Genomic DNA, 27,286 nt, shown 5'->3' with positions numbered 1-27,286 from the left:
TTTGTAGGTTTGACTGACTCTGTCATGCACAGAGACATGGAGGATTTATTACCTATGTTCTCTTGTTCATTACAGTTTACTACTATCGAGGCAATTATAGTTACAGTTGGCAAAACAAGTATATCTACTCTACAAGTTACTACAAATTACTACCAGAAAGCAGACATACATATTTCCACAGCAGCTGCAATCAATACTAGCAGCAAGTCTATATTTCAATATTACAAATTACTGCAGAATTACTACTAGTAAAGCAGGAAATGCACTTATCAGTAATTACTAACATGCAGACCTTTATATAAAGATATATATTCAAAAATGTTACCTGTACCAAGTGCTCATCAAACCAATCCCAGCAGTGAGGGCAATCAAACCCCTTCCAGAAGTGGGTCTAGCCGATAGTGGATGAGGTCTCACGGGGACGACGATCCTCATTGTGGAGCCTGGTGTCCCTGGAGTCAGCCTGGTGTCCCTGGTGAGGATCTGCTGTGCTGAAGAAATCTCATGGACAAAAAGGGTTTCTGTGCAGCAAAGAGGCTCCATTTCGGGTAAAAAATAAGTCCTTTTTATACCATGGAGACATAAAGGGGTGTAGGAGCACCACCACCTGGCACAGCCAATAGATGCTGCCAATTTCTATTTTTCACCTGGCATAGCCAATAACTGGTGATGTTTTCTATTCTCTCAGACCAGTTTTTGTTTTATCAGGCTGTTTTTCCGTTCTGTGAGTTAGAACAGCCAATTGCAGTTACCAACTCTTCCTTTCTCAGAATGTTTTCCTCCTTTTCCAGAGTTGTTTTTTTGCCTTCCCAGATGATAAGTTGCCGTACTGTTTTTGCACTTATCAGTGGTATCTCTGGATATCTTTGGTTTCTCAGTACCTAGCTGCACTTCAAAAGTGCCAGCTGCACTTCTCAAGGATGCTTCTGGTTCCCAGGCCTGTTTCCCAGGGTGGCAGGCATTTTCTCTGTCAGTATTTGAGCAGAGATCTTCTTTGGTTCAATATTTTCCCCCTTATAACCAGGTCACCTTTATGGCTGTTTCCATCATCAGCCTAAAATGATACCCCTTAGCAAAGCAGAAATGATCACTTGCAGGGAACACTGCAGAATTTCCCTGTCTAAATAGTCCTGTTTGTCAAAGTATCTTTTGCATAGCTACTGTTAGTTGTTCAGGAGTGGGTCAAAAGTGACTGTACTGTTTAGCTTCTCCTCCTGCAATACCTATTTGGGCTAAACACAGCCTATGACATCATGCCATCATGTTTCTGTTCCTGAGTCCGTGTGCAGTTACAGCCTTGTTCAGGCTTCCTCCTGTTCTCCATGCTGGCCACAGCCTCCACCACAGCCCTGCACTTTCACAGCCTGACTGTGGCTGGCACCAGCTAACGGGAAAATGTTCGGAGAAGCACATGGGTCATGCAGAAACAGAACCAGGACTGAGGATAAAGTCAACCCAGACACACAGGCAAGGTCTCCTCTCCCAGCCTGCAAATGCCTGCCAAAGGAGTTAGAGGAAAACCTGAAGCTGGAGAAGGCACCAGGCTGAGTTTTAATTTCCTACAGCGTTCGAACTTGGAAGCTGTACTTGTCACAGTGGTACAGGCCAAACAAGAACCACCAGTGTGATCACAAACAAACAAACAAACCATCCAACCCGTCTAGCCCACAGCCCAGTTACAAGCTTTCCAAAACAGACCATTCCCTGAAACAGTGACCTCCAAAAGTCAGATCTGGAAACAAACTTCCTCTGGGTCTTTCACATTCCTTTGATGCTATTCCCTAAATGCCATGTTTGTGTCTCTTACTAAAAAAATCCACAGCAACAGGCTTTCCACATAGGAAGTGATTCAGTTATTTTTCTGGGATTAAGTCTCAAATAAATTTTTGTAGACAAGGCTATGGAAACTAAAATGTGACCTGTCAGTTATTGGTTAATAAAGCAATGTTGATACTGTGACATACAAATCATACTTTTAAAGACAAAAGTTTTAACTTGGCTGGTTTTAATTCAGCGCTGGGTTTATCAAGATTTCGCAGGAATTTTAAGTCCAAGTAAAGCACTGTTCTTACGCAGTTATACTGATTAAAGTGCCCAGGCTGGGTTCTCTTGACACAACACTCCTTGTGCTAGACACAGATACCCACAACCTCAGGGAGACAGAGTGAACTTTATGTACAAATATCAAAAGCTATGTAACAATTCCTTAGTGGTTCCAGCTTGTGTTGGTCCCTCTAAGAGACCTCAGAAACTGCTGCTCAGAAATTGCAGAAAGACAGCCTGCTTTCTGCTGCAAGCATTTCACTATGAAAAGTGTGATATCCTTTAATTATTCTGTTATAAACCATATTCCAGAGTGGATTAAGAATCACAATTTCATATAAATGCCTACTTGCCAGATAATATTAAACCCAGCAACTTACAGATAGCCTTATGCCTCTACCACAGACTCAATCAGATCACAGAACTGTGAGACTTTCAGATTCATATATTATGATGCAAATGAGTTTTGTAAATTGTGACCTAGTTCCCATGTTAGGAACAGTTGGGACCAACAGCAGGAACTATGCAGTGACTGTGAACAGCAGGGGCAAGCAAGGAAATTAACATTTGTTCTTAATTTGAAATGGATTTTTAATCACTTTCAGGTGCCTCAAAGGAAGTGCACACACTTGTTTACTATAATCATTCTGACAGGAGAATGCATATAGGAGGTAACAGGTTTTTGTTTTACTAATTGAAATGTTTGCAGCATTGGTGTCAAATGAAGTGCCAGAATACAGTTTTTTCTGGACTGCACAAAGAAGGACTGTGAAATGAAGCTTCCCAATTGATCCGTTCCTCAGAACTTGTTTTGTAAAGCAAGAGGTTGCGCGTATCCTCTAGAAGTGACTGGATATTAGATCACCTCCCTCTTTCCAAATCCAGTTGCTATTTTTTCAGCTAGAGGTCTGATAAACTAGCTCTCCAAAGAGCCTGCTCAGGGATTTAGCTGTGTGAATATCAGCCACACACTCAAACACAATTCAGCAGAGTTAGTGGAAAATACTGAACTCATGAAATTCTGCTTGCGCTGTAAAAGCAAGCCTACAACAACACAGTGCTGAGCTTCTGCCTGAGGCAGCTCTTGGATAAACTACTGTTTTAAATGAGTTTTAGACTACTGTTTTATCTTTTCATATGATATTTAAATGCATATTAAATGTTTGAAAAACAGCAAGGGTATGACTAGTTGAAAACCAGATGTTTTTTCATCTTAAGGATATCTAGAGGTGGTATCATCGTTGGAAACTATTAGCTGTAAAAGAGCCAGGAGGACCTCAACGCTCCTGAAAAACAGTGTCTCAGCTCCCTCTGGTGGAAAAAGTAATTTACTGCAAAATAGTTTACGTGAGAAAGTTTTGTTTCTGCTACAGGCCTCAAGGCCATGATAATGAGAAAGCAAACAAATCCCAAATCCTCTGTTCACTTTGGAGGACTGGAATTTCCTAGAAGCAGATGTGAAATATCCTGACTGACTAACTGTTGCAGGGCGTCTGAACAATATACAACACAATCATCACGTTCCATCTTCCCCAGGGTGGAGTTCTCCCCACATAAATTATGATACATGACTACTGAAGCAATTGGTAGCCCCAAGGAAAATAAAACACACACACACATACACAAAGTTCTAACATTTTCTCCACAATAACCATCATAAGCCACACAAGCAGCCCTGTCACAAAGGGGAGTTGGGCACTTCCAGAGCACATGGAGTGTCAAAGGGTAAAGTCATCCCACCCAATACACTCAGGCAGCACGAAATCGTTCAGTTGTGTTTCTAAACTGAACAGGGAACAGTGACACTAATACAAGAGGCATAAGGCAGAGCCCTCAGATCCAAGCTGGTCTCCCCCAGTCTTAGACACTGTATAGATTAATCCAGTCAAAAAAACCCCTCCACTCTCCTATTTTGAAAGACTTGGTGGAAAGTTCAGCAGTAATGACAAAAACCCTCTTCTCACTACAGTTGACCCTAGTCTACAGAAAAGTGTATTAACAAAAGAACTCAGCTTTCTCTGTGTGCTTTGGAACAGCAACAGTCTAGAACTGCATCACCATTTGGACTTCTTGAGAGGGATGAAAATTCTATCAATCTGCACCTCGTACATGCTAGATATACATTAGGTTACTTTCTAATCAAAACCAATTGTACAAGATATTTCTGCTTCTCCTTATTCACCACAAAGAGTGGAAAGCAAATCCTGGAAGTATTCCACCTATTGTCACAAAAAGTCAACAAAGTACATTTTTGTTTCTCATTAGAGGAATCAACAGCTCCACTGTAATTAAGCACACAACAACTAACTGCTCTGACAAATTCTTTGCAGCTCCTGTAAACAGAACCATGATAATTCCTGTAGTCACAAACATACCAGATTGATTTTTTTATGATACTGGGGTTCTGAAAACAGTACTTCATATTGCCACAGAAGGAAGAGTGCAAAGCAAGTAATAGGAAAACAGTAGCAAAAAAGGTATTTATTAAACAACACATAACTCAATTTCACAGTACAGCATTAAAACCTATACTTGTTCCTTGGAAACAGCAGAGCTGAATAAACCTGTGAAAATGAGGCAGCAGGTCAGGTGTGAGGGTGAAGTTTATGAAGAACAGCAAAATACTGTTTCCAGAGCCAGAAGGAATTTGAGGGTGGAGAAAAGAAACAAAGGCAACAACAGCCAACCAAATACCCTTGGAGTGCTCTGTGCAACATTTTTCAAACAAGAAAGCCTACTAAGGCTAAAGATTGGTCATGAAGTTTTGGGTTCTTAAACTCAAATATTAAAAAACAACCATAGCAAGTACAACTTGATCTGTGTGTGTACAATTAAAAAAACTTAGTAACAGATTTTTCTCCAAAAGGGCAGTTTTTTACAGGCTGAAGTATTGATGTTTTAGCTGGAACTCTCATGGTGGCTGCAGGTCCATCAGCTGTGTTTATGGACTAGGAGTGTCCAGCTTTCAATCTTCTGCACGAACACCAAGCCTGCTCAAGTAGCTCTCCCAAGCTGCCATCCTGTACTTCTCTGCTTCCTGAAGGCGGTCTGGAACTGACAAGATGCCACGTCCCACAATAATGATATCTGAACCTTTTTCACTAATAACTTCCTTGGGGCTCAGGTACTTCTGTCCAAGGTTATCACCTGAAACAGACACCATTTTTTTTTAGTTTGTACAAAACCATATCTACTACAAATCTTCAAAGACATGCTGGAACAGAGAACAGGTATGCTGTTCCAACTCTAATCCTAACAACCCACAAACATAACTAGAAACTCTGTCACCACCCAACAAATACTATTACACAGATCAAATTTGACAGCCAGCACCCTCCTTTTTCATGATTTACCAATCAGAACAGATGGAGCAGTTACACAAAGAAGTACAGATCAGGATTACTGAAATGAGCCTCAGCCTTCTTAAAACAGGCAAACTCCCCAAACATTAATGTAAAAGCTTGTGACTTCACTTTAGGTTTCACAAGAATTAAGTACTGCAGAGAAACATATCTCCCCTATCTGCTTCAGTGATAACCTGTTTAGTCAGTAGAAGACTTTCAATTCATTGATACTGCGCATCTGTGTCAGTTACAAGTCTTACAGCTGAACTTCTGTATTTGTTGTATTTTTTTTTCTACTACTCAGTAGTTTAACATCTAATCTAACACCTATCTGAAGACATTTCACGTGTTTTCAGGACTGTGCTTTATGGTATGCATGGACCTCAAAACAAGAAAGAAGGCTGTGTAGCCTGCTGGTTGCCTTTCAGAGCTCCCAGGAAAGGGATCAGCATACCCAGAAATATGAAAGACAGCCCTTAGTGGCAAACAGACTCCTCCCACAGAGAATCAGCAACTAAATTCTCTTCAGAAACCACTTTTTCACTGAAGGCCAGATCACTCCTGTAAAAAGTTACCTCCAGTTTGCAGCTGCACCCCTGGGGTTAAGTGAAGAAATTCCGGTTTATTACTAACTCTAGATCCAGATATGAATCCAAAAACGAAATCTGAGTTGTCTTCAGCCATCTGTACCTGAAGAAGATCAGTGAAGAGTTACAAGTGATATACCTAAAATTCAGCTGGACTAGCAATCTGTTTCTCATTCACCCTTTGACACACTAAGCTGTGCAAGGCAGGGGTTTGAAACACCTTTTCTTGCATTACCAGTGTAGAGTCACCCAGAGCTGACTCACCTGTGGGAACAAGCTGAGTCACTCTGCACCTGCATTTAGTTAATTGGAATCAAATGGGAGGATCGACCTTGGCTAAGTGCTTTGAGAAACAGAATGTTATGTCTCAAAGTGGAAAACCACTTTAACCAGCCTGCCTGATAAGCGCGTGTTTTTCTCCCGTGGCTGAACGCAGCCACCACACGATGCAAGTGTGAATGTGTGGGATCATGGCACATGGTTTGGGACGATCCTGGGAATTTCGGTTAACTAAAACACCAAATGCTGTTTATGAGAGAATATGAATTAAAAGGGGAACACCAAAAAGGGTTGGTGGACAAGTGCTGAAATCAAACTCTGTGTGTGCAGCCTCATTTTCTCCTTCAGTGCCCATACTCACCTCTCTGTCAGGAAAGGGAATGTTATGTTTCTTTCTATGTTATAAATACTACAGTGAATGAATTTAAACTAATTAGAAATTATGCTTAGTTAGAACATTGCTTAAAAAACAAAAAGAAAGAAAAACAAAAAAGAGAGGGGCTGCTAATAGCAAACTTGGCATGTTTACTACAATTCCAAGTGTGAACTCTGACCACCTCACATCACTAGCTTACAGCTGCAACCTTTAACCACCACACTGTCAGATTCCTGAATCTCCAAGGAAAAAACACCTATAACAGTTAGAGCTGGAGGGACTTTTGGAAGTGCAAATATTAGAAGCACATAAAAACTCCGTGTCACACTTTACAAGCTTTTAACCTGAAGCAAGTCTGCCTACTTACTGCAGCTTTTGTGTATTCACCCGTTGCAAGTGACCCTTGGGAACTCATCTCAGCAATCAGGAGACAGCCACGCTGGAGAGGAAGACCTACTTCCTTCAGACCCTTCACAACTCCAGAGCCTGGAACCACATGGGCATTAATGATGTCTGCCCAGGAGGCGATTCTGAACACACCACCTGAGAACAGGGAGAGGAAGACATGGACAGAGTCACCAGAAATCTGTTAAACAGGAAACACAAGTTAAACAAAACCAGCTGCACCCTAAATCACTCACATTTTTAAAGACAGTTTTACTACTGAAGCTTGACAGTTGCAAGTTCAGTCTCATCAGACAGTTCTGATAGCTGATAACCACAAAGTGTAACCCCTCAGTTTACTTGTCACAAACACTTGCTAATATCTCACCTTTAGTGTTCACTGAGACATTTATGGTAGCCTAGAAATCCACTGTCACAGGTGCTATCTTCCCAGACAGTATGCAGATCATATGGGACATAAGGATCAGCAAAAGAGAAAAGCAGTTCTACAGTTGCAGATCCAATGTCAAATGAAAGCTGTAACAAGCACACAATAATAGCAGGCTGCCTTAAGAAGCCAGGCTGCAGTTTCTCACAGGAGACAACTGCTCAGGAGTACTTACTGAGCACAACTACAGATTCATAAAAAGGTTTAGGTTGGAAGGGATCTCAGGAAGTCACACCCTCTCAGCAGGGTTAACTTCAAAGCTAGATCAGGTTGCTCAGGCCCTTGACCCCTTGAGTCTTTTCCAAAGCTGGAGATTCCACACTCTCTCCTGGCAACCTGTGCCAGCACTGCAGTTACACACACCAGCAGCAAAGTAACAGTAAATCAAGGTTGATGTTAATCACCTTCATATTGATGTTTCACTGTGTTTCCAATGTCTGCAAATTTCCTGTCTTCAAAAATCAAAAATTCGTGTTGGTCTGCAAGGGTTCTCAACTCCTTTACTACCTCTGGGGTGAAATCATTCAAGATGTCTATATGAGTCTTCAGGATACAAATGCTGGGGCCCAGGATGGCAGCTAACTGCAGCAGCTCTTTAGAGCTAGTGACATCAGCAGAAAGGCACAGGTTTGTTTGCTTCTTTTCCATGAGCATGAGAAGCCTGGCTGCAGCAGGATGCACCCCTGGCAGCTGGGCACGAGCGCTGAAGCTCAGCTCCTTACAGAGTCTCTTCACAGGAGCAGGACCATTCTGAGCCACTGACTCAAACACATTTCCCTGAATGAATTCCTTCACCTTTTCAACCATCTCAGCAGCCACTTCTCCCTGCTGCTGGAGAATCTCCAACACCCCAGACAAGGTACACACAGAGTGTAGGTGAATTCCATGTTCCTCTAACCTAGCCTTCCCACCCTGCTCCCTGTCCAACAGCACTATGGCATCTGTGACTCTTAATCCTTCTTTCCGAAGAACTTCTGCAGTTTCCAGTACACTGGATCCACTTGTTACCACATCTTCAATGATCAGGCATGTCTCTCCCGGATTAATGGTGCCTTCTACCATCTTCTTAGTACCTTAAAAATAAAAAGCAAACATTCCATCAAGAAAGTTTAAAAGACCCAAAAAACCTTAAAAGTATTACAACTTTAACTTGCTGTGCTAAAATAAAGATCATATTTGTTCCACATACAAGCATACACTACAGCGTATCCTGAATTCCAGTGGAACTGGACTTCGAGAGATTAGGAATTTCACATTCACTGTCAGTATGGAGAGGCAATTTGTTTATTAGAATGTCATCCTAGTTATCACAATTCTTACCACAGCTCAGTTGCTTATCTGTAATTTGATTAATAAGGATTGTTACTTTTCCAAGCTCCTAAAATACTACTTTATGTTTCCAGAAGTTACATTCTATTAACAAAACTGACACACTGTTAACAGCACAGATTCAAACGTTTGAATGACTTCGGAAGTTTATTATTGTCATGAATTGAAAACTCAGAATTACAGAACTATTTTCTTGTTATTTAAAACATGTTTAAAGCAGCCGAGTTATTGGCACTCCTTAGCATGTTTCCTATTTTCCACAGACAGCATTCTGTACTCAATATGCCTGTTTAAACAATGAGAAGAAGTAAAGCCCCAAATGCCTTTGTCTTAACTAACAACAGGCACACATCCATGAAAGGCCTCCTGGAGGGAAACAACAAAGGATGCCTGGCTTTCCCAGGAAGCATAGAGCAGCAGGAGAACATTATGCAGTGCATTGCTTAGACCATGGCAGCCTAGAGAACAAGCACATGTACAGCTTTGCAATCGGTACGACACCAGAAACTTTGTGTCAGGCAGTTAACTGCTGTCACAACTGGCTTGTGCTTCACAAGAAGGAAAAGCAAATGTTTCCATGCCTGGCCCACTGCCTGACACAGAAGTAGCATTTAGTCTTGACAAGCGTACTTTCTAATTACATGCTGTTGGAACAGGACAGCTCTTATCACACGTAGAAATCCAGTTATATGGCAGGTTAATGCTTCAGTCCTCTCTTCCTTTATCAAAATCAGATCAATGGTTCATTGGGTAGAGAAGGGACTGCTGCTAACCCGGCCTACTGATTACAGGACCACAGGAAAATTAAAGAAAAAGCGGTTTGAGAAATAAATGAAGAAGGGACTAGAAAGGTTCTTCTTGGAGTCAATATGCAAAAAGTTCTGCTCAGCATGTTAGAGAATGTGAGTTATAAATCCTCGTTTCTGGAAGAGGCCACTAACCCAGAACCACAGTAATGGGCTAAGAGAAAAAAAAGAGACACTGCTAAAGAATAGAAACAAACAAACAAAAGAAACCCCTTACAAACAAACCCAAAGAAACAGAAAACACCCTTCAAGACTCTCCAAACCTACTACAGCAGGATTCAAGCTGCAGCCTAGTTGGCAACCAGCTGAGAGTCTGATCAGGTTGGGACCTGTAGGAAGTATGCTTTAGGGTGAAAAGGAGCTGCTTTTTAAATAACCTTAAACCGAAATGCTGTACATAACAAAACAATCACCAATATATAAGGTAATTTCCCAAACAAGACAGCAAGTTGACACAAAGTCTTGATTTGATGGTTTTACCGTAGTCTTTTGCTTCCTTCCTCCGTATGAGCATCGGGACCTGATTTTCTGAGCAGATAATTGTGGCCAGCGGCAGCGCCGTGTATGGAACGCCACACACACAATCATACTCCAGACCCGCATCTTTGGCTGCTTGGAAGAGGAGATCCGCAACCTGAAAAAGGAAAATCAAACGCTTTTTAAAATCGGGCGGGCGTGAAAGTGACTAAACCAATGCATTACCGCGGGAAGCAATGAAAACCTCGCTCCTTTACATGAGTTGAGAACCGCTGTTCCCACCGCGATCCGACAGCCCGGCCCCGGGAAGGGCTCCTTGGAGAGCAGCGCTCCCAGGTCTCCCTCTCCCCCCTGAGCTGTAGGAGACCCGTCACCCCGCACGGGACAGACACCCCCGGCCCCCCGGGGACAGACACCCGGCCCCGCACCTGCCGGAGGAGGCGCGGGTGGGATACGAGGCCGCGCAGGTCGAGGTACACGGGAGAGGCGCGGCCGCTCTTGAGCACGAAGTGCCCGAAGCGCAGAGCGCCCGCCCCGCTCAAGGCCACCGCCACGGTCCCCGCGGCCGCCATCGCCCGGCCCGGCGCAGGGAAGTGATGCAGCAGCGGGAGGAGCGCGGGGCGGCCACACCCCCGACCCCGGCGGGCCCGGGCATCCCCGCATGTGTCCGCGCATCCCCGCATGTGTCCGCGCATCCCCGCATGTGTCCGCGCCGTGGGGACCAGCCCCGCACAGAGCCCGGGTTCCCCGCGCCCATCTCCCCACGCCCGCGCCATCCCGGCCCGGCCCCCCACCCCACGCCGCGCAGCGATTTCAGGTTCTCCCGTCACCCCATTCCCCAGGGAAGCAGAAACCGCCGCTGCGGGGAGGGTTGGATGTGGCCCGAGAGTTTCTCGCCGCGTTTCTCTCGGGGTGACTCCCAAAAGGCCGCTGGGTGGATGCAGCCACGCTGAGTGACGGTCCTCGGCGCTGGTTTCCTGTGAGATCCCTCCGAAAAAGATGAGCTGAATAAAGGCATCAGCCAGCCCTGAGCCGTGAAGGCCTCAGAAAGATGCCATACAAGTGAAATAAGACTGACCCGGTCTTCTCCGAATAATTTTATTTAATCAAAAAAGCCCAGAAACGGAGTCATTAGTATACTCTATTTATAGGACAGAAGATGTACAGGTCGAAGCTACATCTGTAGATGATCATATATACTGCAGTATAGTAACAACAACATGGGACAGCAAGTAGTCACCTCACAACGGTACACATGAGTGATTAGACTTACAAAGGAAATATTTACAAACCTGCCTTTACAAACCAACATTGTGTGCATACAAAATGAAATCCGCAATAAAACTGAAGGTACACTTAAGGCAGACCAGCAATACACTGAAATAATTAAGGCTGTGGAATTACTTTGCACCTTGAAAATGCTGAGCTGTTAGCAATACTGTTTCTTTTTTTCCTCCTTCGGTGGATTGTTGCAAAGATTGAAAAGCATCAATACATTCCAACTGTTTGCTCTGATCTCAGTGAATAAGTCTGAGATAGATTTATTTTTTTAACTGGTTTTTTTTTTTGCACTTCCTATTGCATTTGCCTTCCAAAAGTAATCAGCAAATTGACCTCAGTGGCAGAGCAGTGCTGAACAGTTTGGTAGAAAGAGAAGTAAAAGCACCAGCATCAGAAGTTGGACATGAAGGTGAAATATGGCTTGAGTAGAAAAGATGTTGGTTTTTCACTAGCTCCATAATAAAGACTACAGTTACAGCAAACATTCAGCATCCTGACGCTATGGAAACACTCAGCACTATACAGATCCCAGAACAAGAGTTCATCACTTGATGGCAGTGTGCAGTCAGCCTAGTAAAATGGGATTTTATTTTGTTTCCTTGGGAAAGCACCATTTTCTGATGGGACATGAACAAACGAGCTGGAGAATTAATCCGAGCCCTGTGTTAGTGGAGAATCCATCTCTGCAGTGAAAGGAACTGAAACAAAACCAGGTGGTTAGCACCTGTACATGTTAATTATCTGTTAGACCTTTATATACAGAATAGCCTTTATATCTGTCTCTGAAGTTTATAGTATCCCAGGTTACTGGATGCAGTCCCCCCATTGCAAGGGTATTAAAACAGGGTTATACATAGTCAGATGTGTGTCTCTGCATTCAACCTTTATGCACAGTCTTTGTAACAAAGGCCTAATAGCATCATCAGAAATGCTAATGAAGTCCACTGAAGCCATAGCACTTGTACGGGTCAGTTGAAGGCACAGACTTTGTCTCAGCATTAACTCAGTTTACCAGTAAAATGCTTTTAAAGATGATTGTTACTAAAAAAAAATAGAGTCTTTTAAAATAAAGGGGTAGTAAGAATAAACAAAATTTGTTGGTGTAGGTGGGAAAATTTTTTAAATTTGGAAGTCTATATTGCTTTAAAATAAAGTCTAGAACCCTGGACTGGCTGTGTTTCATCCCTGTAGTAACATGTGTAGGGGGCCTGGCAGTGTGGTGGGGAGGGGGGCTCTCCCACAGGACAGCAAGGTCTTCAGACACCTGATGGAAGCTGACAGTGTTACATGGGCCATCAGAATCCCTGTTCGATGGCTAAGAGTCAAATGTCCTGGCCAGGCTGTTCCAAGTGAAGTGGAGAGAGGCCAGTTAGTTTAAATCTCATTGCCAGACACATTCATTAAATGCAGCTGTCTTAAATAAAGAGCACCCCATGTCATCATGTCCTCTGGGCTCTGTTTACTGGCACCTGCTACCTTCCTGTCACCCAGCCCAGCGCCAGGGAACACTGTGAGCAACACTGGTGTCAGAGCAGGGTAGGAGCACTGTGGAGATGTCTGAAGGTGGTGGCTGCACGGAGCTCGTGGTGCGCCGTTGCCAGTATTCCTGTTGGTCATCCTGGCTGGTCTGGAGCTGCTGCAGAAGCTAAAGAGTGCAGCTCCCACCACACCTTCACTTGGCTGTCTTGGGAACACCCGGAGTGGTACAGCTGCAGGCAGAAATCTTCCCCTCAGAGTCAGCTCAGTCTGGGGAGCTTTGTAAAGGCCTGACGGAGTTTTATTGAGAAAATGTGTTTCCCTGTGTTTGCTACAGGCAATATTTCATGCACCAAAAAATCCTCTAGTCGGAGGTGCACAGGGAGTTGGCTGTGGTGCTTCTCACCCAGGGGGTGCACTCCAGGCCTACTTACTGAGCTTTGTAATCTTTTTACAACAAAGTTACAGTTTACAACAGAGTTACAGCACCTGTAGGATCTGTAGAGAGGCCACAGATTGGCTGAGAAAGACCTCAAAAGGGCAAGCTCAGAATACTTCCTCTGTATCTATCATATGGCAGCATTGCATGTCAACTTGACATTATTCAGGCAAAAGAAATCTTTGAGACAAAATACAAGAATGGTTGATAATCACAAACGTTATCTAGAAGTTCTAACAGGTTCAAATACTCTTGAATGTGCTGTACGAAGAGTGGTGCCCAAGAAGAGGAGTTCTCTAATGTGAATATGGAAAAAGCAAAACCACAAAGGAAAGCAACCCCACAACATTCAAAATCTCCAGAGTTTAGCACTTCCAGCTCTCAATAGGGAATCATTTTTGAATCTGAGAACCTAATCATGTATCTCTTTCAGCCTTTTGGGTGTTCTTTTCTATTATTTGATAGCAATGAGAGGACTAAATATTTCCTTAAGCAATTCAGCTTTTTCCCACTGTGCATCCAAAGTGTCTGCTATTGCAGTTTGACATGTGAATGCAGGAGGAAGGAAAATAAAATGTTAAATAACTCCAAGTTTCATGTGATACATGAGAATTCGTTCGTATTAATGCCAAGCAGAAAGCCTGTGGCTTAAACTGTACCCATGGGCCTAATAAAAGCTGTGGGTTTTATAGACCACACTTCCATAAACATTTTTTTAAGGGCAGCACAATCACAGTACAAAGAGCCAGTTTTGACAGATAGGAAGAAGTACAGACAATCCTGTAGGAGAAGGTACCTGAGGCAGGTGCTAATTAAAGACACCCCTTGACTGCTGTCTGTATTCAGTTGCTAAGAAATTGCATACTTTGCACTGTTGCTCAGGACAAGACTCTGGTCTTTTTTAAGAAGTGCTGCTGAGTTGCTTAGAAAATCAGCTGCTGCACTACAGAGGGGAACTGAGATAGGTTCTATATGACTCAAAAAGTTTAACCTGTGAACACTGTCTTTTTCAAGCCTTTCCACAACTCCTCCCTGTATTAGACTTCTCTCCCTTGGCCACAAAGCCTCATACACCGCTTCTGACTGTGCTCACCCTTCTTACTGTGACTCCCCCATCTCAGGGTTTGTTCTTGTATTGCATGAACACTGGGTTTTTTTGCTGTGCCTCCTTTCTTCTCCACTAGCAAAATAGTGACCACCCTCACGTATTGATAGAGCAAGCACAAAGATAAGGGCCAGGTCTCCTACCTGCCAGGAAACTGAGCTGGGGGGTGGATCAGAGGCTATCAGAGCCCTCAGAATTTAACAGGACTTACAGTGTATCTCCCACCCCCTGCTGGCAGAGAGAGCTTTTGCTCATGCAGGCTCACAGTACAGTTACTTGGATAGTAAATCAAATTTGACTCTTGCACCAACAAGAGAGTCTATACTGAGCACACGTGGTCAGATCAAGCCCTTTTCCTTAGGAAAACCTTTGGTAACATCCCACTACAGGCACAGCAACTGCACTCAGCACCGAGACAAAGTCCTCACATGCCAGAGGAAAAAAAATAAATCTCTTTGACGGTAAACCGAGAGGCTGTGGATCTCTATGGTGGTATGGCAGTAGGATGGGGAAGCCCCAGCCGGGGAGGTGTTTCCCCTCCCAGTCCCACTGCTGGAGAGGAGGATTTGGCCAGCCTACAAACTGCTAATTTGTCACTGCAGACTCCCTGTGTTGGTTATACTTAAGGCTGGCTCCGTCACTGTAACATCAATATGATGATGTTGCAACTTGGCTTGCAAGAGAGAAATGTTTTAATTGTGAATATTTTTTTTTTATTATTACAAAGTAGGCTTTGGACATAAAAATATCCTCACAAATGCTTTGGTGATGAGGTGCTAATGGTGGCTGAGAGATATTTACAAGTTTGGAAATGAAACAAATGACACACTTTAGAACATTGAAAACGATTTTCAAGCTGTAAGCACAAGAATGAACTCACCACTCCTACTGCACTCTGAAAGGCTCAGATGGACTTTGGGACGAGCAATTCTGAAACTAGAAATGGAACAGTAACCTTTATATTTATATATATTTATATATATGATACAATATATGTATACTGAAAACCTGTGATAGAAAAAAATTATCATCATCATCATCTAGTTTACAGATACTGCAAAAATTGGACTCAGCCTTTTCTCAATGCACAGGTTTTGCAAAAGATTTCTGTACAATGTGTATAAAATGCTTTTAAAAAAACCCATCATAGTCCCATTGTGCTTAGTCAGAACCAGCTATATGCTCCAGTGATTCATTGCCTTAATCATAGCTGCAAAAGGTGCTGCACATTGACTTGACACAGCAGAAAGCCCAAGGATTAACGGAGGATTTTGGTCTGAGCATTACCACGCCACAGGAGTGTACCTAAGCCACGCCACCACGGGAGCTGATCCAGCAGTGACTAGAGCCTGATCTTGCATGTCCTACGCAGGCAAAGTCCCCACTAAAATCATGGCAGACTTGGGCATATGGGGCATGAAAAGTCTGTCTGTTAACCTGGAGCAGGCTTGCAATGATTTCAGCAAAAACTGACCGGTCTGGTTCTGCAGTACGTGCTAAGGTCAGCCTGGTCTCACTCCCCTCTACTACCGTACTCCTAATCTCTTGTACATTTTGAATTCAGTTCAGCAAGATCAAGAGGATTTCTTATAAGGCTGCCTCACAAAGATTAAGGCAACTGCAATTTTGGCTCTCGTTTCCAGTTGGTGTTTGCTTCCTGCAGTCCTTTTTTGGCAGTGGATGTGACAATACCATGTGCCCCAAGAGAGGGAGCGGATCCCTGCTGCTGTTCCCCCCTTTCCTTGGTCCCAGGTACTGCCACTTCTGCAGTGGTCTGCACCCTGCAGCTGGGGAAGCCAGGTGAAATGCAAACACCAAATACAGGGCTATGTACAGACAGATCTGCTTGGTGCCTGCTTGCTCCTGGCGCTCCTGCCTCAGGACCAGCAGCGTAGGACCCCAGGGATAGAGGAATTACGTGCCTGGGTTCAGCCTGCTCAACAGGAAACTCTTGACGCTGGGGACCGGGTGCACGTCGTACTGGTGCCTGCGGCGCTCGATGAAGGAGGCCAAGCGGGAGGTATCCAGTGGCATCTTGGAATAGCTGCCATTGTGTGGCTGCAGCCACGGATGCTGTAAACAAGTGGCTGCCGTCGGCCTTCTCCTGAAGTCTTCCTGGAGGATGACGTTGATGAAATCCCTGGCAGCATGACTCACATCGGAGAAGTACTCGTGTGGGAAGCTGAAATCTACTCTGCACACATTGATACAAGTCTCCTCTCTGCTTTCATCCAGGAATGGAGAGACACCACTCAACATGACATAGGTGAGGACACCAATGCTCCAGATATCTGTGCTAAGGGAGACAGGAAGGCCTTGGATAACTTCAGGAGCTGCAAACTCTGGGTTTCCAAGGAGGTGGTGGACATGGTAGTGACCTGTGATCTGAACTGCATCTTCCAAATCAATGATCTTGACGCGAGGTACCGGGATTCTTAAATCAATGAGCAGATTTTCTGGCTGTTGAAAATACAATAATACAAACTTAATTGTACTATATTTTGGCAAATAAAATGTGTAGGTTTCATGTAGGTTTAATAGCCAATCAAAACTCACATTTAATCAGACATGTAAGGTAGAGATCAGGGGAGTGAATGATAAAGAACCAGCTCAGCTGCTGTTTGCTCTAAATTCAGATCAGCGCTGAAGTTGTGATGACAGCATCCTCTTTTGCACTAGGGCAACACGCTGGGATTTTGCACTTTGTCCTAAATACTTACAGTTTATTTTCCCAAACTAATCTCTACAGATTAAGAGCACTGACAGATTTTTAAACTTTGATGAGATTTGTGTATCTCTAAGTAGTTTAAATTCCATTTGTTCATATGACAACTGGCTAAGTAAGTGTGTGTAACTTGTAACAGAAATGTTCTTCATGGAGTAAACGTTCAACTTTTCTCCATCTACCACACATCCTGGGAAGGACTGTCATGTGTGCCATTACTGTTGCTGTCAGTTGACATGAATGGAGCTGCCAGTGTTCACTTTTACACACCAGGACACAATCACGCTTTCCAGGCCAGGGTGCAATTACATTTCATCCCAGTTGGTTTTCTCTCTGTTTTAGTATTTTAGGTCTCTCTCTCAGTGAGAGGTGCTGAGCAGTGCCTACACACTCTGCTCTGGGGACTTAACATGAATTTTCCTTCCTTTGTTGTCTCTGAGACGATTTCTGAATTTACTTCTTGCACACTCTCTAGATCCCTTTTTCTCTCCCTCATCCTCATTCATATTTTACTGCTGCCTCATGGCTATATATATATGTAAAGCAAAGTTCACTACACTGCTGTTCCAGTCTCTGCTTGCTCTTCTCTTGTGCAGTCTGCATCAACAAAATCAACACGTCCTTGAGCTGGATCCTGGGACAACACAGTCCATGGCTATGTCTGCTGTCACTGCCAGTGCATTTCCTGCTTCCCACTTAGCAACAGAAGGTGCTTTATTTAGCATCCCTCATTCAGAAGAACTGTAAATAGGTCACAGAAAATTAGCTTTCCACCTTGTTTCTGGTAAGTATCTTATGATCAAACAGAGTATTCAGTGCAGTTTCTTACCTCCAAGTGATACCTACTTTTTGACAGGTCCTATAAATACAAACAATCTTATAGAAAGAAACCAGGATGATTTAGCCTTTTGTGTCTAATTCTCACATAAGGTACTGTACGAACGGAATTTTTTTTTGTAGCAGTAGTAGGCAGCAGAAGAATGAAAGTATCACTTCATCTGACATGCCTTGGGGTTAGAGAGATGAGAAAAGATCTCCTTGAAGTTGGATTATCACTGTTTCGGAAAGTAAAATTCATCTCTCTTTCTCCATTTTTAATTGGCATTTAAGTCTGCAAAAAGTTATAGATTATATGATATCCTGGCAACCAAAATCAATGTTGCAGATCACAAAACTCAAAACACTTGATCATAACTTCAATTGCTAATTCTCTGTCATCCAGTATAACTGGGATGTTGGGGAGGACAGCAGTACAATGCTGAATCCAGGACAGTACAGTGCCTCCTGCCATGTGCACTAACAAAAGGAGGTACAAGCTGTACCAATCCGAGTGTGATGCTAGAATAAGGCTGAATATCTTCTCCACAGTGCATAGAACCTACATTTCTTCTTCGTTCTTCCTCTGAACCTCTCCCTGGTTGTATTTCCCACCCAGTTCCCCTCTCAGGCTCTGCAGCACAATGCAGTGTGCTGCTTTCCTTTGCCCCTGCCAGTGCTCCCCATCTCCTGCTTGCTCCCATCCCCCTGCTTTGGGCTCCCCAGGGTACAGGTGCAGATGTGAGGGAGACTCATGCTCCTTCTGGCCTGCCCTGAGCTGCCTGGGCACAAGCCAGCTCTGCTCAGGGAGCTTGGTGGCTAAGTTGGCACAGATGTGAGCCCAAACCATACCCCATAGATTTAACTTATAATTCCCCTTCAGTCAGGGGCTAATGACATCTCACTCTTGCCTCAGACATCCTCCTGCTTCATTAAATCCAGGAAGACCTTAAGAACAAACCAGTGAGTCAAGGAAACAGGTGTGTCTTGTCTGAAGGCAAAAACCAGGCGCTGCAGGTCAGTAAATCCTTCCTCTGATCAACAGGTCTGAAAGGCAGTGCTCGTCCATTTAGTGATCATCTCCTGGGAGTACAGACTGCACCTCCTCCCTATCTGCACAGCTGGGAACTCACTGTTCCAGGGCATGGAATAATAGCACCATTCTGGTTTGTTCTTACCTTTATGTCTAAGTGAGCCACTCTGCAATTGTGAAGGTACTGCAAGGCTTCCATTGTGTCTCTTATATAAAATGCCACTTTTTCCTCCATAAGTTCATCATGGTTCATCAGATAATCTAAGAGACGACCGTCATCCATCCTACAAACAAATCAAACCCTGCACGTGAAAGATCACATGGTATCTCTAGGAACAGTTAATATTTGAAAACAAAGTTGAAATGGAAACTTCATGACCTAAAAATGGAGGAAACTACAATGCAAGATCTGATGAGTATTTAATGATCCCTCAAGATACCACAGGCCATGGTAGAATAATTAATCCTCAGTTGTTATCTCTGGTCTTTGACAAATTTAGCAACAGTCTTAAAGTAAACTCATTTGCTTAAGGATGGATTCAATAGACAGAGGCAATCCCTTTGAAAACAGAGCTTCTTAATTATTCGAATTCATCTATTTATTTATAGAGCTGGTTGCATAATGCAGAAAAAAAAAATCACTGACATTTTCAGCTGGTAATATATTCTGTGGGAAAACTAACCCAATAAAAGTTTTCCACCTAGTTTTATTTATCTTTGCCAACAAATAATCAAATAGCCCAAATATACTTTGTTGAACACACTGTAACAAAGAAGCATTTTAGACTGTGGTTGTTACTTCTCCTTATAGATGCAAGCATGGTTGCTACACATGCCTTTTCACCAAGAAGTATTAGAATGATGTAGGCTTTATTCTAGCTGAAACATATTTATATAAAAATATATATTTCCTTTAAGAGTGGACAAAACTGCCCAAATAAATCTAATGTTATTCAATGGGACAAACTAACTGTGGACACAATTATCCAAGCTTCACCACAGTAGAAAGCAGTTTTATTTGTCCCTCTGAATCTTATTTACTGTAAAGAAAAGGCAGTGGAAACTCTGCAGAAAATGGCTATTTTCATTTGACACCACAATAAATAAAAAGCAAATGACAAAATCTTTGCCCTGTTGAACTCAGGGTGGGTGAATTTTATCTTTGGCTTTAATAGGGCTGTGATTCCTATCCAGACACTTGAATTGCAGCTCTGTGTACTTACAGTTCCAAAACTAAGATGTAAGAAGTAGGAGACTCGTAGGTATCGTGGATAGTGATGTACTGAGGATGCTGTAAGTGCTGTAACAAAGCTGCTTCGTGTGCTGCCTGCTCTTTCTTTTTCATTTTTTTACTAATGAATTTTACAGCAACATCTTTCCGGGTGGCTTTGTGAATGCATTTCTTTACTATGGAGAATCGACCCCTGAAATGATAAAGAAAACAGAATAATGAAGTGGCCTCATGAATAAATCACGCCTAGTTTTCAGTGCAATAACAGAGGGATTTTCTAAGTGTTATTTCATTAATCACATTAATATTTCACAAGGAATCAGATTTAACAAGTTGTTCATAACCTTTTCCAACAAAGGCCCTCCGTCTTTTACCCTGCATGTAGAGATTCTTTGGGGATTAGCAAACACTGAGAGCAAATGGTGTCACTTTGCTTTGTGCAGCCATGCTGATGTCCTCTAACAACCTCCCCTGGGTTCAATTTGCTGCCACTTTTACAGATTCTATATCTTTTTTTTTTAGCTATGGGTCTCCCTTCTCCGGTTGCTTTATTAGAGAGACCAAACTTTCTCAGACAAGTAAAAGAACAGCCTTGTTAAATAATCGCTAACCTAACATTTTGTCTCACCTTTTCAGATGCACAGTAAGAAATTAAGAAAAAAGCTGCCAGGAAAGCATTTAGGAAGCTCATACGGACTAGTGCCTAGTACCGTTCCTGAAAGTAAAATACCCAGTGCTGAACTTGGGCTTTTACTGATACACCATTCTATTCTGTACAGAACCAGAATGACTCCTGTCCTTTCAGCCCAAGAATTACTGGTCTCTGACCACTGAGTTGAAGAACTAACTGCATTAACCTGAATTGTTTGCATGCCCCTTATCTGTTGCCTGCACAGAGCACCAAGGGATGACAACATATACAGCTCCTATTTAGGCTCCTGTTAACTGACCCTCCTAATCAGCAAAGCTTTGGCATGTGATTTAAGTCAGTCACATGCCCAAGTGCTTTGGCACACTCAGTCTTTGAGGTTAAGCTTATCCAGAACCAGTAAATTGTCATGACTTCAAAAGATGACATCAAACCAGAGATGACAGAGGAGATACCAGCTTCCAGAGATTTGGCCGCCTAATAGTTCACTAGTTTGCCAAGTTGCAATCCTCAAATCAGAACTGAATTTGAAACCCGAAATTTAGTCAGTATGTTAATCAGTATCTAATGTGCAATGCTCTTTGAAAGGAGCACCATTTTCAGGCTAACTACAAAAGAAACCTAAACTCTCCTCCAAGGAAAAAGCTTTGAGTGTTTTATTGCAGTGATAAGCAGGGTTAATATTACCTCCCAATCTCATGCAGCTCTGCATAAGCGAGGTCAAAGTTTTCCTTCCATGAAATAGTGGCACCATCGGCAGCAGAGTCTTTGAGAAAATAAAGAACATTCAGAAAGTATAAAGACAGTTTCCTGAGGGATACAAACAGCATATTTTAAAGTTATGTGGGACTATATTACTTAAAATAGGAAACATTGCCACTAAGGGTCCAGTTTCATACTGCTCAGGCACAGCTGCAGTGTGTTGGACCACTAAACGCCAGAGCTCGCCAAAGATAAGGTGGACTCAAATCTGTCCTTCCAATTTTGGGCTGAGAAGGGCCACACAGACAGTCTAAGGGCATGTGTGTAACTGGGAGAGAGAGCTATGCTGTGTGAGCTCTTGTACCAACCAGCACAGGCTATCCAAGCCAGTCACAGACCTGGTTACACACTGGAGCTGCTAAAACATGGGGAAATGTGGGCTCTGCTCACAACATTGTTCTGAGTGAGCTGTACCCCAAATTCCTGCAGCACGGAGCGTTCCTATTCCAGCTGCATTGCTCAAGGGGGTATGTTCTGCAAGTGGAATTGCAGCCTCCAGCTGGGCTGCCCAGCAGAGGCCTCTGGTGCAGCCGACATTGCTGGAAAGGCAGGGGAACACCAGCCAGGACACAGAGCCTGTTGTGCAGAGATGAAGACATGAAATAGTCTTGGGATACAAAGTAGGGACCTGCTAAGAAACTGAAACAGCTTTTAGGCAGAGGGTGGCTGTGAGCCTGGATGGAGGTGAAGACATGACAATGGTGGCAGGAGCTGGCTAGGAGCATATCCCAGGCTTTTTCTTGTATTCCTACCGGGTCCAGGATCCGTGTTTTTATTGGGATCCATCAAAGCACACAATACAAATGGCACAGATGGACTCCTGTGCACATCAGCCCCTCCTTGCCCTGCCCACTCACCATACTCCGGGAGCCTCACAAATTCAGATGGGTCACTGGGCAAGCTGATCCCCCAGGGATTGCTGGCACTCACTCGAAACTGATACTGGCAGCCTGGGGCCAGGTCCTCAATGACGAGGTATGTGTCCAAAGTTGAGGCTACCGACTGCTGCCAGACCTGTGAGCCTGCATTTACCAAAGGGAGAGAAGGAGAGCTGAAGGAAAGAGTCTCACTGCCTGAATTTAGGGCAAAGACTTTCTCTGCCCACCACATGTTGGGTTTTAACCCTGAGAGGTTAAAATCTACAGGGTTTTTAGGAGGCGATGTTACAGCAGACTGTTACACCAGAAATGGATCAGAGGAAGCTATACTGTGTTGTAGCCACCTTCCCATCTGGCTAAATGATTGAAGAAGGAAATGCCCCTCAGTTGACCGATGGAAAAAGTGCAGCCCAGGGACAAGCTGTGTGCTGGGGCTGTGTGCTGCAAGTGATGTCTCAGGGCAGCATGATAACACAGAAGTGGAGGGGTGATTTGATGACAACTCTGCTATAAGAGAAACAGTAGCAGAAATATTGCAAAAAAAGCCCCAAAACCATGGTCAAAGGAGTCTCAGATGAAGCTGAGATAGGGTGTCAGTGCAATCCAAATGCTTTTGCAGGTGAAGATGTGGTGGCTCCAGTGAAAGCTGCAGTTGCAGGAGGAGAACCAGCTTTCTGAGGCTTAGTACGGGTATCTTGCAGATGAGCAGAATTGCAGCAATGTGTGGCTGTCATGTGTTTCCGCTCCTATCAGAAACAAACCCAACCATTGCCTAATGTGTGGTATCCAAAGGAGCATACTTCACTCATCTGTACAGGGTCACAGAATAGAAAAGGAACCCTGGGACACCAAGCCCTGTCTCAGACTGTGATTTCTTTCAAGAATATATAAAATTTTATCTTTAGTAAATTCAGGGCCTTTTACCTTTATGTTATTTACCACAACCCATATAGTTTGTGTGCACTGTGGACAAATTCTGATTGCCAAGTCTCACAAGGTCAAGTTGGTTTTACAGGGAAGAGTCAGTTTTACCTGTGGAGTGGGAGGAATACCAAAAACTAAAACCACTGCTGTTTTTTTTTTGCTGTTTGTTTTGGGGGCTGTTGTTAATAGAGGAACTTTTATTCTCTCACAAAAATGCCAGTTACACTGATGGCACAGTGAGGGCCAAAGGGAGAGTATTCACTACGAGAAGGCATTAATATGATAGAGTAATTAGGTTAGCACATTTACTACATTTTTGAAACACAAAGGGTTAAAACCAGAATCCATATACCTAAGACAAAATTTACTGCCCAGGAACCCTCACACTTTTGTAGGAAGAATGCAAAAGGAATGTGAATAATTTCAAATGCCCTTTTCAAGAGCCTGTGTATATTGGGAAAACGGTGCATTTAATATCTACTTCATTCTTCAGGGGATGGTTGGATTTAAGAACAAATGGATTTCAGAGCTGAGCTTAAAAAATATACAGGGATCTGCAACTCTATCCAGATAAAAGAAAAATAAAGCTGATTTGTTTTTGGCATTCCTGGGAAGGATACACCAGAAAGGATGGATATCTTTCTACCTAGTAGTAGACTGCAAATGATAAAAGGATACCTCGGTGATGGACATGTTTTAGCTTAGTACACTTTACTTGTCATAAGTGACTGGAGAAAGCAGAAAGGTCTGTAACATATGAGAGATTGGACTGGATGATAGAAGGGCTTCTTTTGGCCTAAGACTTTGGGATCTGTAAGCTACAACTACTGGCAAACCAGTGGTGGTAAAAATGCTTTTGGGACCTTCTGTGACATAAAGGAGACTTACTTTGTTCTCATTCTCTCAGCCAGAGGGCACAGCTCAAACCACTCACCTTCTTCTCTGTACTCCACAGTGTAGCCTGAAATGGTGCAATTGCCTGTACTGGATGGTGGGAGCCAGCGTAGAATCACAGAGGTGCAGCTTCTCTCCTGAGCAATAGGACGGTTTGGGGCAGCTGGGACACCTTGGGAAGAGAAAACAAGCACCAAGTCCCGCACACATCAACATGCTTTATTCTGAAGATCAGGTGTATCAGGTACATCAGGTCACTATGGGACAGCTGCACCTTGTAGAGAGAGCACTGTGGTTTACTCTGGCACAGCCAGAGGAAAGGCAGTGTCACAGTCCAGTTCACCTACCACTGAGGGGCTGGTACTTCCATATTAGCAGCCAAGAGAGAAGCCTTGCTGCATCAACATGGTCCCACAGTACTAGAGCATGGGGGGAATTTCTTCTTGCTCACAGCTGGTGGTCAGCTCACTGCGAGGCCCAGAGAGCTCCCTGTGAGACCAGCCATGAGAATCACCCCTGGAATGTAGAGGATCTGTCTGAGCTCAGCTGCTGTAAAGGCAGAGCCTTTTTACCTGTCACTTTCTACTGCTGATTTTTACTCCAGCTCAAGTCCTGATGCAAAGTCCGTGGAACTGAGGAAAACAAATATTTCCATGGACTTCACTAAGTAGCAAGCTAGGTTTTGAGGGTGGGGAGTCCACTGCCATTGAAGTGTCCAAAAATGACACAAGCAAGGCATTCAGAGCTCTTCTGTGCGTATGAGGCTTTGTATGCTTGGCAGCAGATTGACAAATGACCAGTAATTCTTCTGTGCTTTGCTTAGGGCTCCCTTCAGCACAGGAGTAGTTAGTGCAGCCACTAACTTGCTTGGATAAATTGGGGAAATTATATCTCTAGGGCATCTGGTGAGGCCAAACAAATTGACTTCTAAATGCTCATGACACTGCTGCATCTGTACGTCTCCAGCTAGACATTCTTCTCTGGACCCTCCCCTTCAACACAGCAGGCACCTCTCATCTCTCATGCTATCAGATCCCAGAACATTACCTCCAAGCTGGAGGTAATGAGCATCAACTCCTTATGTCGTATTTATTACAATTAGATGAGTCACTAATTACAGTGCTGAGAATTCAGGCTTGGAGACATGTCTCCAAGTTGAATCCTGCAGAACAGTTCACCCAGGTCAAATCCTTAATTCACCTCCTCTATCCCCTAGAGAGAGGTGGAGGTGGAAAATCGGTGTCACTGGATACAAGGTCCCCCTGCTCCAGGCAGATTCTAAAGCCCAGAGCTTCCTGCAGTTAATTGGGGTGTCATCTCCCCAGGCACTCAGCAGCCCAAGGGAGCTGAGCTTCCCCTGGCCGACCTCACTGAGCCCCTGAGAAGCAGCGCTGTGAGCAGGATGCAGGAGCTGAACCAGTGCCAATGCATTTTCATTTCCCAGACGTGATGTTTATGATCAGACGACTTAATCAAGCACAAAGAACATGCAAAGCCTTCAGCCATCAGTGGGAGCTGTGGCTGAGGAATGGTTGTGTGATTTTAACATCTCAATTCACCTGGCACAGCTCCACATCCGGCTGCCTCTGCACTGGCTGTTCCTGTGTGCTCCCTGCCCCCACCAAGGGATGCTATACAGGAAAAATCCCACATGTTAAGGTCAGATGCACTACCTTGGACTTTGATGGTTGCAGAGGTTGAAGCGGTTCCGTGTTCATTGGTTGCCACACAGGTGTAAATACCGCTGTCCTGAGGCATCAGGTTGCAGATCTTCAAGGTGAGCTCTCCAGACTCACTGTGGATGCAGGAAAGCCCCAATTATAAAGTGCTGCTTCACTTGCTAATGGTTTTTATACAGTTCCTGTCCTGCCTTAATTACAAACACACAAATCTTGTTAACTTATTTGAAGGAACATCCCCCCAGCAATTTGGTACCTGAGTACAATCCCTCATATATCAGGATTAGGCTGTTAATTAAACCTTTGAGGAAAGCTTTGGTCCAAATTGCCTGCCAGGCAAATCTGCTTGTCTGTTATGGCCTCAGAGGAGGTGATGAAGGATCACTCAAGCAGCAAGCAAAGTTGAGGAGCTGAACATTTCCTGTGCTTGTCCAGAGCTGGATGCTTAGACTCCATATATGTGGAAAGATCTCCTATCTCAGAATCTTTCCTATCTCAGGAGATGCTGAGCTGCTGTACCTCTGCAGTGAAGTCCAACACACACCAGACAAACTGGGCTTCCCGCAGATGCAGAAAGCAGTCACACAGCACAGGGTGCCTGACATTTCTGGGGAGTTTCAGATCGCTGGAGCATGTGCCATTGATGTTATGTTGCTGCCAGGCCCCCATTTGGAAGGTTGGACATCTCGTAAGAGCTGGGGATAAAGAGCGCAGCGCCGAGTTCATGAGAGACGCTCAGTCTTTGGGCCAATCTGAGAAAATAAACAGCTCTGCAGAGTCTAGGGAATTTATAGCAGGTCTGTTCATAGTCACTTTGGTTTGCACATTTCAGTCTTCAACATGCAACTTGTGGGAGTTGGCCTGAATTAAAGGATTTTGCTTGTGTAACTGCTATAGCTGTAATGGAGACCCAGCTTAGAGCTAACAGTAAGTTCCCTTGATGGCAAAACTAGGCTAGTTCTTGAATGCTTAATCTGTTGGAAACCGCAGAAGGACATTGCTGGGATAACTGTCGGGACACTGCAGCTTTTGCTGGTCTGACTGTACTGGTTTAAAACAGGACAGAAATATCCTCTTTCCCTGCAATCCAGACACTCATGCCAGCAAGATCTGTAAGAGGCACTGCTCCTCTGGGCCTCTCCTTGGCAGGCAGTGTCTTCACTGGAAAACGTATATGAGTAACAAGACAATACAAGTGCTGATAGTGCACAGGGAGCCAACACACAGACAGAGGACTGTGATGAAAACCAGAACCCTGTATGGAAAAATCCCCCCATCCCAACCCCAGCCAGAGCCTGAAGATAAGGCACTAGCGATCTAC

At 43.9% G+C, this 27,286-nt stretch overlaps 2 protein-coding genes across 3 annotated transcripts in view; both read right to left on the bottom strand.

Annotated features, from left to right (window-relative positions):
* Positions 1–4,501: 4,501 nt before the first annotated feature.
* On the bottom strand, positions 4,502–10,657 carry UMPS (uridine monophosphate synthetase). Its single transcript, XM_032693831.1, has 6 exons — positions 10,502–10,657; positions 10,077–10,230; positions 7,866–8,534; positions 6,997–7,172; positions 5,963–6,077; positions 4,502–5,190 (listed from the first exon to the last, which is right to left on the bottom strand). The coding sequence occupies exons 1-6, from the start codon at positions 10,643–10,645 to the stop codon at positions 5,009–5,011; spliced, it is 1,440 nt and encodes a 479-aa protein (XP_032549722.1). The 5' UTR covers positions 10,646–10,657; the 3' UTR covers positions 4,502–5,008.
* Positions 10,658–11,098: 441 nt separating this feature from the next.
* KALRN (kalirin RhoGEF kinase) overlaps positions 11,099–27,286 on the bottom strand; it is a 506,307-nt gene continuing 490,119 nt past the window's right edge. The window contains exons 56-64 of one of the 2 annotated variants that reach the window (XM_032693924.1): positions 25,960–26,081; positions 24,327–24,458; positions 22,448–22,612; positions 21,516–21,594; positions 20,172–20,372; positions 19,094–19,232; positions 16,297–16,834; positions 15,255–15,310; positions 11,099–11,115 (exon numbers count right to left, since the gene is read on the bottom strand). In XM_032693924.1, coding sequence (XP_032549815.1) covers positions 15,279–15,310; positions 16,297–16,834; positions 19,094–19,232; positions 20,172–20,372; positions 21,516–21,594; positions 22,448–22,612; positions 24,327–24,458; positions 25,960–26,081 — 1,408 coding nt within the window. In that variant the 3' untranslated portion in view covers positions 11,099–11,115; positions 15,255–15,278. Of the gene's footprint in view, positions 11,116–11,141; positions 15,311–16,296; positions 16,835–19,093; positions 19,233–20,171; positions 20,373–21,515; positions 21,595–22,447; positions 22,613–24,326; positions 24,459–25,959; positions 26,082–27,286 lie in introns of those variants that run through there. The other variant, XM_032693927.1, reaches the window with a different exon arrangement.

This window comes from Chiroxiphia lanceolata, chromosome 7, assembly GCF_009829145.1.
Source record: "Chiroxiphia lanceolata isolate bChiLan1 chromosome 7, bChiLan1.pri, whole genome shotgun sequence".
Taxonomy (NCBI): Eukaryota; Metazoa; Chordata; class Aves; order Passeriformes; family Pipridae; genus Chiroxiphia; species Chiroxiphia lanceolata.
The sequence above is the reverse complement of the archived record's forward strand: the minus strand, read 5'-3'. Positions and strand labels throughout refer to the sequence as shown.

Bases quoted from the DNA above. Each gene is read 5' to 3' on its own strand.
- UMPS (XM_032693831.1), bottom strand. From the start codon at position 10,645: ATGGCGGCCGCGGGGACCGTGGCGGTGGCCTTGAGCGGGGCGGGCGCT. The intron at 10,231-10,501 runs GTGCGGGGCCGG...TTCCTTTTTCAG, and splicing joins ACCCGCGCCTCCTCCGGCAG to GTTGCGGATCTCCTCTTCCA. The intron at 5,191-5,962 runs GTAACTTTTTAC...TGTCTGTTTCAG, and splicing joins GGTGCAGCTGCAAACTGGAG to GTGATAACCTTGGACAGAAG.